Genomic DNA, 17278 nt, shown 5'->3' on the forward strand with positions numbered 1-17278 from the left:
TCAGCGATTTTAGCAGATTCTTATGTTATAACAGCTGTAGGAATGTCTGTTGTGAATGTATGCAAAACAAGAGACCAATATAAGCTAGGTATCTACATTTGGAATGGAATACCACTCCAACCAAGGGTACCATGGAGGCGACCCCAACCCAATTCCCCTTACAAAATAAACCATTCATGAGGGACAAGTTTTGCGCTCCGCTGCTCGCTAGTGTCAAAATGCCGGCCACTGCGCTCCAGAGACATTACCATCTATACACAAACCAAACTCTTTTCATGTGCTGACTGAGGGTTCCCAGAACTCCCCGCGTTTTGTTATTGTTTTATTGTTCTTTTAGTATGGCACTCACTGAAAAATGTCGTAAAACGAGTGGCGGTGAACCTGCACCGGATGACGTCACTCGTCGGAGGGAGTAACTGAAGTATCCAGTTCTTCGCGCTTTAGAATTATTTGACCCGTCTTGACCACGACACGGGCATTGGTTATCTCATGCAGCATACGCTCCGAGGCGAACCGCATCCCCATGACGGTGGGGTTCAAAACGGCCTTCATCTTCCCCACAACGGACACAAGATTGTCAAATGTGTCCACAATGTTCCCTTGGACATCCTCGTCGGCAACGACGATTTTCTCCGATGTCATCACACTATTGTGAGCTGCTCCGGCGTTATTTTGGCCCTGCGATGCGGACAGCTGCTTCAGCTTGGCCTGCATGAACTTCGTGTAATCCAGTTTAGCCATCACCTGCTTGTACTCGCAGGCGTAGGCCAAGGCGGCGGCAGTCTGCTGCCGCGATCGGGTGCGCAAGGAGCCAGACCCGTCAGCAGGGGTCGATGGGGATGGTTCCAATATAGAACCGCCGCGGTGGTTCGATGCAAATACTCCAGAGCTAGGTCCGTGTGCTGGTCCGCCAGCAGAGGACGATGAGGAACCGCCTAAAAAAGTTGATGTGGGGGGTCCGTATGCAGTGCCATTACCAGATGATACACGAGTAATCTCAACGCGTGGCGGTTTTTCCTCCACAGTTGCCATCTTGATGTCCTCTTCGTTGGCCTTCGTTGATTCCTTCTTCTTTCCGCCAGGAGGCAAAGCGGTGACTGTTAGATCGCTATACTTTGAGCGAAACGATTCTAGGTCCATATTTTTCGTATTTCTCGTAAATTATGCGTAATTTTATCTTTCAGTTCGAGCAGACTAAATGAAATGTGAAAGAAATCGTACCCGACTGAAAAAATTTGACATTTCGGAAAAAATGTTGCGAAATACGCTTCAGATTCAAGCTGGCAATGACACAAATGGCAAATGACACAACGCTATTATATTGCATAGAATCGTATCCAACTTTATCCAGCCATGGAATTCTTGTTTGTACATCAAGAGATTCTAAATTCATATAACATTGATTTCCAGCTTCATATGAACGCCACACGTGACCTGAAGGGCTCATTGAACTTGTGGTGGCGGTCCACGTCCAGGATCGTCCAATACCTGTTTGGCTCTTTTCCCCTTTTTGGCTGACGTGCTGATAATTACCGGCTACGGAACAAAATACGTTCATAAACAGTTCATTCTACTGTCCAGTCTTCTGCTGCTAGTGCTGCTGCTGCCGCCGGAAGGCGCTCAAGCGTGCTTCCCGTGTTGCGCAGGCGCACGCCAGCATGTTACCCCAATTTTTTGCCATGACTCATGGTATTCAAAGTACACTTTGGGTTCGTGGTAGTTATTGTTCTTACTCAGCATGCAAATTTTGTCCAGAATTTCGGTCTAACAATCATGGTTTGTGTGTGTAATGTTATGTTTGGTGTATAACAATGTTGTATGCTACAGTCGTCTGGTTTTAGATCTATTTAATTGCTACTCTGCTCTCGGGAGCGAAGAATTTCGTCGAGATTGCCCTTGGTCGCCTCGCCGCACTCGTACCGATGATAGTCGACAACAGTGGTCTCGTGCTCCTTGAGAATTTCTCCGACAGTTCTGTCCGCGTCCAACAGATACTCCTGATGAATGAGGCACGTCTCGTCGTCCTTGTTCTCGACCGGCTTGTCCTTGTCGTATTCACCAATCTTCTTTGGCTTCAGGCCCACAATTTGCTGGCAAATGCTTTTTTGGAACTCATAGTCCGGATACTTAATGTCGGAACGGAATGCCATAATGGTACCGTATTTGCCCACTTGTGTGGTGTCGTCAGTGGTGCCCACATTGGTGGGTGCTGGATGTGCATAGCCGCACAAATTAATGTCATGTTTGGCCTTAAAGCAGATGGCTCGCTTGATGGTGGCATTCTCCCCCACGGCGCCAATAAGTAGGGCCAAATGATCGCCCAAATTGCGGCCTTTATCCGTAGGAAGATTCCTCAAAGCCTCTGATTCGTAACCAAGCTGATAAAATAGAGGTTCGAAGTGTTAGCAAACGAAAGATGAACAAAAAACAGGAATGTATAATTACCTTCCAGAGATCTCCGTCAAATTCGATAGCTTCCGTGTATTGCAGGCAGATCCGTGCGACATGGTCCACGAAGCGCTTGAAGACATCATTGCGTGCCACAAAATCGGTCTCACAGTTGAGTTCCACCATAGCGCCCAGATTGCCGCGTACAAGAACCCCAACGAGGCCCTGGGCAGTGGCACGATCTGCCATTTTCGTTGCCTTGGTCCAGCCGAGACTCTGTGCCTGTGCATGCAGCCATTTCTCCGCCTGTTCCAAAAAGCGAGAGAGACTGGTATTAAAATCTCTGCGAGAATAGAGTTCTGGATGATTGGGCACTCACCTCACTGACATCGTTGTTATGCAACTCCAGGGCCTTCTTGCAGTTGGCGAATGTGTAGCCGGTCTTCTTGCGTAGGGCGGACAGGGCACTCTTCTCCAGGCCGGCGCCTGATCCACTGGCATACACCATTCGCGTGGTGTGCAGGGCACGCATGTAGAACTTTTGTAGCAACATTGCAGGTTTTTATTTGATTTTTCTTTTACTTTTTTTCTGGTAGAGACCTAGGGGTATGGTATGGGGTGACTTGTTGCTCTGGGCCGGCTGCTGCTATGGGCAACGCCGGTTGCTTGTTTTTCCGACTTTTCCAAAATCAATTCAAAATAAACAGGAAACGTGTGGCATTTGCATTTGTTTTCAACACGTTCTCGTATGCTCGGATAAAATAAAAGCCGAAAAAATCGCGTTGCGGCGCGTACTAAATAAACAATTTTGTGTGCTGCAATAGAATTACGACTGGTAAGTCGATGTTTTAACCTAAACTAAGTGAAGTAATTTTAAAAAGAAATTTATAATTTTCCGGGTTGCACAATTTTGTGGGTGTTAGTGGTGGCAAGGCAGCAGCCGGGTATCATGTGTTCGACAGCTGATTGCTATCGATACTATTGCAAGCCGGCGTTGCCACCCAGCAACTAGCGAAGACTACAACCACCACTTTCCTCATGAACCGGTTATAATTAAAATGTAAATTCAAATTCGCTTCTTGTTACAGACCGCAACATGCAGAACCGACAAAATCCCAACAGGGATATACCCAGCTTTACGTCCATTTGCGGCGCCCGCCGCATATGCGAAAAGTCCAAAATGCTCTACACCCGGCCAAAGCCGGATGTGCTGCAGAGTATCCTCCAGTCGAAGGCCAATCCCGAGTACAAATCCCGGCGCCTCTGGTACGAACTGAATATGCCGGAGTGCACGAGTGGGCTACTGGATGGGAAAATGCTCTCCGAGCTGCCCGAAAGCATACTCTGCCCCAAAAAGCGTGCACGGCGCAAGCGGGAGGAGAAGAAAGCGGAGACTGAGCGGAAAGGCAAAGCCAACTACATGCTGATGCGGGTGGAGCGCGAGCTATTCCGCCGGAAACTGGTCGAGTTGATTCTGCACATGGACGATGATCAGGACGCGGAGCATGTGGGCGAGTGTCAGATACCCTTTCCCGACAAGGACGAGAAGGAGACCCTGCGCTACTATTACTACATCAAGCATGGCATCGACACCATCCATGTGTCGCCGCTCAGCCGAAAGATCCTCAAGAGGTGCGAGAATCTGTTTCGAAATATATCATTCCCTTTGTACCCATATTTCTTTGCAGGATTACGGACCTGGTGCCGGCGTTCCTGAACAAATGGCAAACAGCTCTGAATGAGAACATTGCCGAGGTGCGTGCGGACTATGTGTTTGCCATGAAGAAGGCCGTCGTTGACTACGTGCTACGTCACACGGCTCTCGATCGGCTGACAAAAGAGGGTGCCACTAAATTTTTGGAAACCCCAGAGCGTCGTGAAGTGAAGCTTTTGACAAATCATTGGCGTTTTCGGTGAGTTTTCTTTCGTAATTATAAGGAAAAAAAGAAGGTAAGCACCATTTTTCGATGCCAAATATGAAATATAAATCCAGATTTCCCCATCATAAATCGGAAATCATCATATTTGAAATGAACAAAGATCTATAATCTCTTCTGATTAAAAAGCCTAAAGCTTTTATTTTCATTTCATAAGTTTTCGCCATGAATTGAGAATCGAAAATGAACTTCGACCTTCCTCTGAAAATGCGAGATTCATTTTTTTAATTAAAATAAATTATACCCATACCCAGCAGCACCCGCACCAGCCGCAAGTAAATCGTGCGCTTACAATGAGCCACACAAAAAAAAGTAGAAATGAAAGAAAAAGTTGCCATAATTGAATGCGAGCGTTGGGGCTTCCCCTTTTCCGAAAAGAAGCGTGCAATTGACATGCAATTACATCCACACATCCACACAAACACTCGAGCACACCGGATCCGGATCTGGATACCACCCACATGTGTGGAAGTGTGCTGGCTGGCTTCATTGTGGATTAAAATCCCAATCGGATTTTTATGAAATGAATTGCCGCCCTTTGAGTTGCGGCAACGCGCGAAATCTTATGAAAATAACCTCATCTCAATTTGCGCCGGCAGTGACAGAGACGCTGACGCTGACAAAGTTGCCCGGAGATCCTGCCTTCTGCCTCTCTCTGGGAGTGAAAATAACGAAAGTCGCGCGACATTATTAAAAGCTTCTTGCAATGGGGAAAACGCGAGAAATCGCTTTGCGGCGTGCCAAAAACTTTTTAACCGCACTTTTTCAACTACAATGCCACGGAAATGGAAAAAGCAGCACCACAGCATCAGGGCCAAGGCAACAACAAATTTAAAGAAAGGCTAGAAAAGGGGGTCGAACCATGAGATACTCTTAGAGATCCGTGGATCTTAACCACAGCTTACAATTGACGATTCCGATTAAGATTAAGACTCCGTGTCAAGTTTCAGACGGATTAGACAGATTTAAAACTAAGAAATACGAGTTTGATGATGGATAAGGAATAACCACAATGGGGTCGCACATAGGTCCTTCCGTTCGTTGCAAACTTCTTGTAAAATGCATCAATACCTCGTCAAGGGTATTTCAAACAAAAGCAAAAGCAGCGGCAACAGAAAGTTAAGTCCTCCTGTGTATTGGTTTGACATTTGATGAGCAACAGTAAGCTGACTGGAAGTTGCTGGAGGAGGGGAGGCGGAAGGAGGGAAGCCCAGAGAAGATGGAAGATGCTGCTTGCTGCGAGTTTTTGGGTTGGGATTTGGTCAGGAGCAGGAGCACGGGAGCACGGGGGCGAGACATAAATTGCAAAAAGGATATGCTTAAAAATGAATTGAACTTGTTTCTGACACTGAGTAGTAAGCCGCTTGGGGTGGGTGGAAGTGTGGCTGGGCGGTTCTTGTGGGATACATCACCGCATTTTGAGGGTATAGTTTATAGTTGTGTCGGCTAGCGATGTGCAAGTGTTCTGAAACGAGATGACAGGTAGATCGATAGCATCTAACCACTAACCATACTTTATAAACATAGATGAACTGTATCACTTCATAAAAGCGAAATGTCTCAACAGAACTTTTAGACCTCTGGGAGCTCTTTTCTCGCCTCTTTGCACCAGCGAGTTTGAATGTGTGCGTGTAAGCCGATTCTCACAGAATGGTCTTTGCCTTCGCATCAGAGAGCGAGAAATGGATAAATAATTTATAATTTTATGTGCAATCGGTTTAGCCCATTTCATACCTCATCTTTATATTAGATATCTTTGTATATATGTATGTATTGTTTCATATTATTAGCTATAGCAAAGTCTAATGTCATAATACCATTATCAGGCGCTCCTAAGTGGGTCGCTTGGCAAATTGGGCGACGGCATATCGATGTATATGTGTGGAAGCCCCGCAGCCGTGTGAGGTTCGCTTCGGTAATTTATGGCCCTTTGAGCATTTGGCATCATTAAGAATGCCTCTGGCGTCTGGGTTGCGTGGTTGCGTGGGTGCTGTGGAATGGTTGTGGTTCCCTGCCATGCTTAATGGGCTGTGACGAAGTACCTCGAGTGAAAAGTTTTAGCGAAGACGATAGCAGATAATTTGCATAGCCAACTAACGCCACGCTCTCGTCCTATCTCCTCCAGCTATGATGAGAACCGCAATCGACTGATGAAAACGCTGTTCAGCATACATCGAAGTGTGGCCAGCATTTTGGAGCTGTGGAGCGTGAAATATATCAACAAAACTTTGGTCGACATTCAGGAGCTTAGCAAGGCTGAGGGCCCATACACATTGTTCGGATTTGCGGTAAGATTAGAGCAGGGATTACCGTAACAATCCACCTTCAAATTGGTTCCGTTTTTTCGCCTGGCAGTACCAATGTGGAACTTATATAGATACAGTAAAGACCATGCTGGATGAGACATGGTATGGGGAGATACACTCGACTCTGCTGAAGGCCAGCAAGCGCGGACAGTTGCCGGATATCAGAAGAGTGACCCTGGTGAAGCGTTTCTTCAACTGCGTGGCGGCACTGATGACCCAGCAGCTGGAGGACATCTGCATCAGGAGTCTGAAGGCCTATGCCGACTTTGTTTGCGATTTCGGGGTGAGTAAAGAGCAATTCGTAAGGTTTAATAGATTAATGAAGTGCCATCCCCTCGACAGCATCTAAATCCTGGCTTTGAAATCTCTGTGATGCTTAGCGATGAGGATACCATCAGCTTTAATCCGGGCTTTTCGAAGATCCAAAGCGAATTGCTACGTGTCATCGATTCGATTGTGATGAGTGTCACCATGTTGCCACGGATTGAAAGCAAGCTCTACACGGATCTGGTGATATCCAAGAAGATGTTCCTCACGCCCGCCGTGCCGGATAGTATAGTGCAGGACACAAAGAACCGGATTTGTTCCCTTTTGGAGGAACAGCGTATTGGGCCCGAGCTGCGGCTGCAGGACTTTGATCAGTTCATCGATCTCATTAATGGAATCGACGCGGAGCGTGTGGCCAACTTTATGGAAGGCGAAGCCACCTTCGATCAGTATGCAGAAATGGTATACGAGTACAAAGAGAAGGAGGATCGCATTGCTAGGGAAGTGTGGAGCGTTATACGCATGGGCCTGTACGAGTTTCATCGCGAGAAGTTCATTCTGCATCTTGAGACACTGGCGAGGCAGCTGCAGAACGAGCTACTCACCCGAATGGTGACCGATCAGCAGCAGAGAATCTCCCGATTGGGCAAGGAATACGATGCCATCGCAAAGAAGGCCTTGACTGTGCCGAAAGACACCGCAGAGCTTATGGAATTGAAGGCTTATGTAGTGCATGCAGAGGAGAATCTCGTGCCCGAGATGGAGGCCCGTCTGAAGGTCAATATGGGGGAAATTTTGTGGCTAATGGATCATACGCTATACTCCCCGCTGGAGATCAAGAACAACAGCAACTCCTTCCAGTGGTACCTGAAGCTGCCCTCCGTATTCGAGCAGCACCGCGCCATCATAGCCGAGAAGATGATCGAGTACCAGGAGCTGCTGAAGAAGCGCATCGACCTGTTCCGGCGCGAACTGCAGAACTACTACGAGCAGGTGCAGACCTACGACACATGGGGCGACATCAAACAGCTGCAGCGGTACAAGAAGAGGGCCAGCCTACTGGATCAGCGTCTGGTTCAGGCCATGGAGACTATCGATCAGATCAACGAGGAGGAAACTTCCTATGGCTGGGATCTCTCGCAGTATCCGATGCGCAAGAAGGCCCACGATCAATTGAAGCCCTACAAGAATCTCTTTGACGCCGGCCAAGACTTTATGGACAAATATGACCTTTGGATGCACTCCCAAGTGGGATCCTTCGATCCCGACGAGATCGATACCGATGTGTCCAACTTCCATCGTATCATCCAGAAGCTTGAGAAGCAAATGGGAGATCATCCCACCACAATGCAATTGATACTCGACGTTAAGGAGCAGATTGAGGCCTTCCGTGAGCACATGCCGATCATCAATACATTGGGCAATCCGGGCATGAAGGCCCGTCATTGGGAGCAAGTGTCCGAGATTATTGGCTTCCCCATTAAGGTGTCGCCGGAGCTGACGCTCGAGAAGATTATCGAATACCAGCTGGATGAGTATGTGCCCAAGTTCGAGGCCATTTCGGAGAGTGCCACCAAAGAGAACAATCTGGAGAAAGCCATGGCCAAGATGGTCAACGAATGGGAGGGCGTTGAGTTTACCATTTCGCCATACAGGTAACCACAGTGGCAGGGAGGGGCAGGGAGGCACTATGTTCATGTCCATGTTACTGTAATTGAAATGTCTCCCACAGGGACTCCGGAACCTTTAAGCTGTCTTCCGTGGATGACATACAAATACTGCTGGACGATCAAATCATCAAGACGCAGACGATGAAGAGTTCACCCTACATCAAGCCATTTGAGGCGGATATACTGTAAGTATGTTTGAGGTTCTGTGAGCTCTATTAAGGAGGTACTTATTATATTCCACAAAATGTTAATATTCTTACCCCTGGGTGTGTAAGAGTGTTGCAGTGCAATCAGAGTGTCGCCGTGGCCTGTCGCTACTCTTCTCTAACTTCTCCATCTATTTATTGAGCTGTCAATGCCAGAGGCACACAAGTCACACATGCTAACCATTGTTGGCCTTTTGCAGGAAGTGGGAGGCCAAACTCATGCTGCTGCAGGAGATCCTGGACGAATGGCTGCGGGTGCAGTCGACTTGGATGTACTTGGAGCCCATATTCAGTAGTCCGGACATTCAGCAACAGATGCCCGAGGAGGGGCGACGCTTTAGTGCCGTGGATAAGGTGAGTGTGCGCCGTGCCCCATCCCTAAGAGACTTTGGCATCCCACTGCTTTTCTTTGTGGTTGTGGTTGTCTTGTAGATATGGAAGGAGCTGATGAAGCAGGTGGCCTCGGATCCACGCGTCATGACCGTTGTGCAAATCGACAAGATGAATGACAAGCTGAAGAAGGCATACAGCTTGCTGGAGATTATCCAGAAGGGGCTGAATGCCTATTTGGAGAAGAAGCGTCTGTACTTCCCGCGTTTCTTCTTCCTGTCGAACGACGAGCTACTGGAGATACTCTCGGAGACGAAGGACCCTACACGCGTCCAGCCACATCTGAAGAAGTGCTTCGAGGGCATTGCCACGCTGAACTTCACCGAGGAATTGGATGTGACGGCCATGCGCTCCTCGGAGCGTGAGGAAGTGGTCCTGGTGGACGTCATCTCAACGTCCAAGGCTCGCGGTCAAGTCGAGAAGTGGCTGCTGGAACTGGAGATCGATATGAAGAAGAGCATACACCACAAGATGTCCGAGGCCTTCTACAGCTACCTGAAGATTGTGCGCAATGTGTGGGTGCTCACCTGGCCGGGTCAGTGTGTGCAGTCCATATCGCTGACCTACTGGACGCTGGAGATCACCGAGTGCTTCGAGAGTGACGACCCGAAGGGGAACCTGGCCAAATATCTGCAAAAATGCATCCAGCAAATCAACAAGATCGTCGATCTGGTCCGCGGCGATCTAAACACACAGAACCGCATCACACTGGGCGCCCTTGTGGTGCTGGATGTGCATGCTCGAGATGTCTTGGCAGACATCGTGGACAAGGAGGTGGAGGATCTACAGGACTTCCAGTGGCTGTGCCAGCTGCGATACTACTGGGAGGAAAATAACCTGGACACGAGGATGATAAACTGCTCGCTGCCATACGGCTATGAGTATTTGGGCAACACCACCCGACTCGTCGTCACCCCACTGACGGATCGTTGCTATCGCACCCTGTTTGCAGCCCTGAATCTCCATTTGGGTGGTGCCCCCGAAGGTCCTGCGGGCACTGGCAAAACAGAGACCACCAAGGATCTGGCCAAGGCCGTGGCAAAGCAGTGTGTGGTCTTCAACTGCTCGGACGGCCTGGATTACCTGGCTCTCGGCAAGTTCTTCAAGGGTCTGGCCTCTTGTGGTGCCTGGTCTTGCTTCGACGAGTTCAATCGCATCGATCTCGAGGTGTTGTCGGTCGTGGCCCAGCAAATTATGACCATCCAGCGGGGCATCAACTCTGGCAGTCCCACTTTGGTGTTTGAGGGTACCACCCTGACCCTGGATCCCACTTGCGCCGTGTTCATCACAATGAATCCTGGCTATGCTGGTCGTTCCGAATTGCCTGATAACCTAAAGGTAGGGTTTATCTTTCGATTTGAGTTTTCTTGGTTTAAATTTCTTCTTTTCTGTTTAGGCACTCTTCCGTTCTGTGGCTATGATGGTACCGGACTACGCTCTCATCTCTGAGATAGAACTCTACTCCTATGGCTTCCTCACGGCGAAACCTCTGTCTGTGAAGATTGTGGCCACCTATCGTCTGTGCTCCGAGCAGTTGAGTACTCAATGTCACTACGATTATGGCATGCGGGCTGTGAAGTCGGTGCTGAAGGCAGCGGGCGCTCTAAAACTACGATATCGCAATGAGAACGAGGACATACTCGTCCTTCGCTCTATCAAAGATGTCAACTTGCCAAAGTTCCTCAATCAGGACATTCCCCTGTTCCAGGGCATCACATCTGATTTGTTCCCGGGGGTAACATTGCCGGAAGCCGATTACGTCCTCTTTAATGAGTGCACCCAATGGGCATGCGAAAGGCAGAACAAACAGTGCACTCCATTTGTCCTGGAGAAGGTCCAACAGGTGGGTGAACAAGACTGAAGTATTCTTCTATATATTCTTCTTCCGTCTTTGACAGCTCTATGAAATGATTGTGGTGCGGCACGGACTTATGCTGGTGGGCTATCCATTTGGAGGAAAGTCTACGACATATCGTGTCCTAGCAGAGGCTCTGGAGTGCATGGAGAAAAAGGTAAGGGCGCAAATATTGATTTAAATTATATGTTGCATTCAATTTCCCCGAAACTTCATAGGATGGTTCCGAAAATAAAGCCATATATACGGTCATCAATCCGAAGGCCATTACCATGGGTCAACTTTACGGACAGTTCGATGCAGTCTCCCACGAGTGGAGCGATGGCATTCTAGCCGTCAATTATCGCATATTCGCTGTGTCTGATTCTCCCGACCGAAAGTGGCTGATCTTCGACGGGCCAGTGGATGCCATTTGGATCGAGAACATGAACACTGTACTCGATGACAACAAGAAGCTGTGCCTGATGTCCGGCGAGATTATCCAACTGTCGAATAGCACAAATCTGATATTCGAACCCATGGACTTGGAGGTGGCCTCACCGGCCACAGTGTCGCGTTGTGGAATGATCTACTTGGAGCCCAGCTCCCTGGGTTGGGAGCCGTTGGTGGCTTCGTGGAAGAATACCTTGCCGGCCGCCTTTCACACGGTCAGCAAGCAGTTGATCTCCACCATGATCTCGCGCTTCTGTCCTATCTTGCTATACATCGTGCGAAAGGGTCTGAAGGAGATAGCACCGACTTCGGATGCCAATCTTATGGTGAGCCTCATGAACTTTTTCGAGTGCTTCATCGATGACTTCAAGGACGAGAAATACGTGACCAATATATCGGACCTGGACTTCCGAGCCCAACTCGAGGGAATATTCTTATTCTCAGCCGTTTGGTCGCTCGGCGGATCACTGGATGCCCCCAGCCGGGAGAAGTTCAACATCGTCTTTCGGGCTCTAATGGAGAAGACGTTCCCGCAGAGCCTGTATGACCTTTATGGTGTCACACCCGATCTCTATGTGGATGTGCTGGCAAAGCCTTTTATTTTCCCTATACCAAAGCAGGGATCTGTCTTCGATTATCGCTATATTAAAGAGGGAAAAGGCAAGTGGAAGCCCTGGCAGGACGACGTGAACTCGGCTCCGCCCATTCCTCGGGACATACCCGTCAATCAGATCATTATACAAACCAACGAAAGTATTCGCATTGGGGCCATTCTAGATCTGCTGGTGCGTCACGCCAAGCCCCTGATGCTAGTGGGACCCACGGGAACGGGCAAGAGTGTATATGTGATCGATTACATGCTGAAAAGAATGGACTTGAATGTCTACAAGCCGCTGTTGATCAGCTTTTCAGCCCAGACTTCGGCCAATCAGACCCAGGACATTATCATGTCCAAGCTGGACAAACGGCGAAAGGGTGTATTCGGTCCTCCGCTCAATAAGCGCTTTGTGATCTTCGTGGATGATGTTTCCATGCCGCTCAAAGAGAACTACGGGGCCCAGCCTCCTATCGAGCTGCTTCGCATGATGCTCGATCACATGATGTGGTACGACCGGAAGAACATAGTGCCCATGAAGCTGATAGATCTGCAAATGATTACGGCCATGGGACCGCCTTCGACGGGCAATACAGTGACACAACGATTCCAGCGATTCTTCAATGTGGTGTCTATCGATGACTTCAACAACGAGATCATGACCACGATCTTTAGCAAGATTGTACTCTGGCATTTGGATACCAGGTGAGATTATAAGTTATAAATGATATTTGATTCAGGAATACTCATGCTTTACCTTGATTATATTTCCTGCCTGACTTTAGGGGCTTCTCCAAAGAATTCGATCCCTGTATAGATGAGATTGTGAGTGCCACGCTGACCATTTACAATGATGCCAAGCTTAATCTGCTGCCCACACCGGCCAAGTCGCACTATCTGTTCAACCTGCGAGATTTCTCTAGGGTCATACAGGGTGTGCTACTGTCGGTGCCCGAGGCCACGGAGGACATGAACTCGATGCGTCGTCTGTGGGTGCACGAGGTATTGCGGGTCTATGGGGATCGGCTGGTGGAGGATGCCGATCGTAGCTGGTTGTTTGAGAACGTTTGCACCACTGTGATGAACGCTTTCAACATTGATGCCTCGAAGCTGTTCGGGCGGCTTGTGAGCAAAGGCAAGAAATTGGAGGAGTCCGACTTCCGTCAGCTGATTTACTGTGACTTCACCAATCCGAAAGCGGATACCAAGAACTATGTTGAGGTGCAGGACCTGGAGGAGTTGCGCAATGTGGTGGAGGCCTATCTGGTGGAGTACAACAACATGTCGAAGAAACCCATGAATCTGGTGCTTTTCCGCTTCGCCATCGAGCATTTGTCGCGCATATGCCGCATCATAAAGCAGCCACGTAGTCATGCTCTGCTCATTGGGGTCGGCGGCTCCGGACGCCAGAGCTTGACTCGTCTGGCTTCGCATATATGCGACTATGAGCTATTTCAAGTGGAAATTACTCGATTGTATGGTCCCTATGAGTATCACGAGGATATCAAGACAATCTTACGCAAAATTGGGGCATCCGAGATGCACGGTGTCTTTCTCTTTACGGACGTACAGGTGGGAACAATTGGCTGTGGACTGCTCTCTCCCTGGGGCTTGGTTTCTCTAACCCGCTTAGACTCTTTATAGATCAAGGATGAATCGTTCTTGGAGGACATCAACAATCTGCTCAACTCGGGTGAGGTTCCCAATCTGTTTACCAACGAAGAGAAGATCGAGGTGGTCGAGAAGATGGCACAGATCGATAAGCAACGCGATAAGGCTGTCCAAACTGATGGCAGTCCCGTGGCTCTATTCAATTTCTTTGTTACGGTGGGATCACAGAACGAGCTGTAACCAAATATCTGCTTTTCAAACTAATTTTCCCACCTGAAATTCCTCCTTAGACTTGTAAAGATCAGCTGCATATTGTGCTGGCCATGTCCCCCATTGGCGAGGCCCTGCGCAATCGTATTCGTAAGTTCCCTTCTATTGTCAATTGCTGTACCATCGATTGGTTCCAATCCTGGCCGGAGGATGCCCTGCTGGCTGTATCGACGCGTTTCCTCGCCACCGAGGATCTGACTGCCCTGGAGCGAAGCACAGCCATTGATATGTGCATGGAGTTCCATACCTCCACGCAGCTGCTATCCGAGAAGTTCTTTTCCAGACTGCACAGATACAACTACGTGACCCCCACTTCGTATTTGGAGCTGATCCAAACATTCAAGTCTCTCCTCAGTCAGAAGAGAAAGTAACTGGAACTTATTGAAATTCAGTTCTGAATGAAATCTTGAATGTAATCTTCTCTCTTTTTCAGCAACATCACAACCAATCGCAATCGCTACTTGACAGGCATCTCCCAACTGGACATTGCCGCCCAGCAAGTGGGTGTAATGCAGGAGCAACTGCAGGCGCTCGAGCCCAAATTGAAAGAAGCCTCTGAAATCGTGGCCGAGCAAGTGGCAAAAGTGACGGCAGACAGTAACATTGCAGCCGAACAGAGGGAGATTGTCAAACAGGACGAAGAGTCGGCCAAGGAGCAGGCGGCTATTGCTCAAACGATTAAGGACGAGTGCGACGCCAAATTGGGCGAGGCCCTGCCCATTTTGAATTCAGCTCTGGCCGCCCTGAATACTCTAACCACGGCGGACATTGCTGTGGTCAAGACAATGAAGAGTCCGCCCATTGGCGTGCGAATTGTCATGGAGGCCGTTTGCATTCTCAAAGATGTTAAGCCGGACAAGGTGCCCAATCCGAGTGGCTTGGGCACTGTGGAGGACTACTGGGGTCCCTCCAAGCGAGTGCTCAGCGACATGAAATTCCTGGACAGTCTTCTCAACTTCGACAAAGATAACATTCCGCTGGAGGTGATGAAGAAGCTGCACCAGCGCATCCTCAACAATGAGGCGTTCGATCCGGATAAGATTAAGACGGCCTCCACAGCCTGCGAGGGCCTGTGTCGATGGGTCATTGCCTTGTCCAAGTACGATGTTGTGGCCAAGATTGTGGCGCCCAAGAAGATAGCCCTGGCCGAGGCCGAAGCTACCTATGATGCGGCCATGAAGACGCTCAACGAAAAATTGGCACAATTGGCCAGAGTTGAGGCCAATCTGGCGGCTATTCAGAAGATTCTCGACGAGCAGCTTAGGCAGTATGGGTAAGTAGTGGAATCTATCGATTTCTATTGATTCATTTTGATGGTCTCACTCTCTTTTCTAGCGTTCTGTTGGCCGAGCATGAGGCTTGTACTAAGAAACTACAGCGCGCCCAGGAGCTCATCTCTGGCTTGGGTGGCGAACGCACTCGTTGGTCGGAGACGGCCAAGATGCTGCAGGGTAGCTTCAAGAGCGTTACCGGCGATGTGCTGATCTCCTCTGGGGTGGTGGCCTATCTAGGGCCTTTCACCATCGATTTTAGAGTCAAACAAATCAAGAAATGGGTCGTTAAGTGCATCAATTATGGCGTCGTCTGCTCACCCGATTTCCAGCTGGCTGTTGTCCTGGGCGAACCGGTGGAGATTCGTTTCTGGAATATCTGTGGCCTGCCCACGGATGCGTTCTCCATTGAGAGTGCCATCATGATGAAGTGAGTAGAACTTACAATTCTATTGAGTCGATATGGAAGAGTATTAGTGGCTTTCGTTGCCGAAATTGAAGGACTTTTATTGTTTCTTAGGGTAATACAATCAAACATTTAGTCGTAGTGTAGAAGTGTTACGAGGAAGAGCCCTCTTCGTTGATTCAATTACTTGTTTGTGTCTTAAAACAATTTTGACAGATGTAAGTCGTACTGTGGAACACCACCATGAAACAATGTTCGATTTCATGTCATATTTTGTTAAAGTGCACCAGAGGATTTTCTTGTAGTTGAAGTTTCTTTTTACTACTCCAAGTTATGACAACATCTAGCATCTAATCCTAATCCCATCCCTCCCCTCTGTCTTCTGTTCGCATCAATTAAACAACCTGACACGGTAATTATGGGGCCTGCCCTGCCTCGTGCTTCATTCCTCCAATGCGCTGGGCTGCCTGTCAGAGACACGAAGCTGGAGTTTTTGTTTTGCCTCTTTTCTAATTACGAAACATAAAACGTTAGAATTCACGCATATTAGGAAAATTAAAGATACGCCTCGTGCAGACGTTGCGATTGTGAGTGTGAGAACAGCACCGGATGCTGCACGGTAGCCGTGGCAGTGGCACTAGAACTGGAAGGGGAAGGGGAACCGGAACGCGAAAGCAAACGCGGTCTCAAATGGGAACTGGGAACAGTAGCTGGGGGTAGGTAGGTGTTGTTAGGGAGGGTGCACCCGCATGTGGCCAGAACGAGTCGTTGCCAGGACACGCCATCCAGCAGCCATCAGCCAGCAGCCAGCAGCCAGCCAGTAGCCTGGTGGTTGTAGCTCAAGGTACAAAGGGCACAAGAAGCTGCAAGGGGGATGGAGGCAGAGCAGAAATTTCATGTTTGATGCGTGTATTACGCATCTGGTGGGTTTCTCTGAGGTCAGGGAGCAGGGCCAAATGCCACTCCACATCTCCAGTCTTTCGTCTTTCTTCTTTCGTCTTCCGTCTCTCGTCCTGTCGCTGGTCGATTTAATAAAGGAAATTCCTGGCTGCTGCTTCGGCAGCCGCTTTCCATGAAAGTGTTCAAAGTAATTTGGAGCATGCCCGAAAATACCTGAGGGCCCCAGAAGTGAGTGAGTGAACGCGACCGCCGGGGCATGCGGGCTGCCTCAGCTTCAGCTTCAGGACCACTCTCCCTCTATAAGCAATTGATTAATGTGCGCCCAGAGCGGATTAGGTTTAATTTTTACATCGACCCAGGGGTAGCAGCAGCAGCAGCAGACGATTGCACATCCTTTGGGACTTACACTGTAGTTTCGGGGCCTTGGTCTATGTGTATAGTACATACTCGTATAGAGAAATTTGTATTTGTATTTGGCAAATATGCCGAGAGCCAGGAGGGTTGGGATGGCTGGGGTGTTCGATAGAACTCACTGGGTTCCTTGTGTTGTCTTTACTATTAACATTCATTTGCTTAATATTCCGGGTGACACGTAGCACATATGGTGACCTCTTTGCCCCAGTCTTTTCCTCTGACTCAGCCTATACCTCTACATCTACCTCTCCAGCTTTCTCTCGTCAGCATCATAAAATGCTATGTTCGTATATTGGGTATCAGGTGTAGAACAGGTTTTTCGGGTCATGCCTCTATGCGTAGGTTTGGGAGGCATGTCTT

At 48.8% G+C, this 17278-nt stretch overlaps 3 protein-coding genes across 4 annotated transcripts in view; 1 reads left to right on the plus strand and 2 right to left on the minus strand.

Annotated features, from left to right (window-relative positions):
- LOC6595661 (dynein heavy chain 7, axonemal) overlaps positions 1-17278 on the plus strand; it is a 28361-nt gene that overhangs the window by 438 nt on the left and 10645 nt on the right. The window contains exons 1-17 of one of the 2 annotated variants that reach the window (XM_002020747.2): positions 3169-3223; positions 3477-4020; positions 4077-4301; positions 6451-6613; positions 6681-6914; positions 6974-8553; positions 8631-8753; positions 8975-9128; positions 9207-10502; positions 10561-11007; positions 11063-11176; positions 11238-12751; positions 12832-13618; positions 13691-13873; positions 13948-14294; positions 14361-15200; positions 15263-15628. In XM_002020747.2, coding sequence (XP_002020783.2) covers positions 3485-4020; positions 4077-4301; positions 6451-6613; positions 6681-6914; positions 6974-8553; positions 8631-8753; positions 8975-9128; positions 9207-10502; positions 10561-11007; positions 11063-11176; positions 11238-12751; positions 12832-13618; positions 13691-13873; positions 13948-14294; positions 14361-15200; positions 15263-15628 — 8909 coding nt within the window. In that variant the 5' untranslated portion in view covers positions 3169-3223; positions 3477-3484. Of the gene's footprint in view, positions 1-3168; positions 3224-3476; positions 4021-4076; positions 4302-6450; positions 6614-6680; positions 6915-6973; positions 8554-8630; positions 8754-8974; positions 9129-9206; positions 10503-10560; positions 11008-11062; positions 11177-11237; positions 12752-12831; positions 13619-13690; positions 13874-13947; positions 14295-14360; positions 15201-15262; positions 15629-17278 lie in introns of those variants that run through there. The other variant, XM_026988117.1, reaches the window with a different exon arrangement.
- LOC6595383 lies at positions 291-1153 on the minus strand. The gene has a single exon (XM_002020750.2). The coding sequence runs from the start codon at positions 1138-1140 to the stop codon at positions 397-399; it is 744 nt and encodes a 247-aa protein (XP_002020786.1). The 5' UTR covers positions 1141-1153; the 3' UTR covers positions 291-396.
- On the minus strand, positions 1700-3093 carry LOC6595663 (elongation factor Ts, mitochondrial). The gene is made up of 3 exons (XM_002020749.2): positions 2768-3093; positions 2446-2694; positions 1700-2378 (listed from the first exon to the last, which is right to left on the minus strand). Exons 1-3 carry the CDS (start codon positions 2939-2941, stop codon positions 1848-1850), a joined length of 954 nt encoding a protein of 317 aa, XP_002020785.1. The 5' UTR covers positions 2942-3093; the 3' UTR covers positions 1700-1847.

The sequence above is a fragment of the Drosophila persimilis genome, unplaced genomic scaffold (assembly GCF_003286085.1).
Source record: "Drosophila persimilis strain 14011-0111.01,24,50 unplaced genomic scaffold, DperRS2 tig00000191-arrow-pilon, whole genome shotgun sequence".
Lineage (NCBI taxonomy): Eukaryota > Metazoa > Arthropoda > Insecta > Diptera > Drosophilidae > Drosophila > Drosophila persimilis.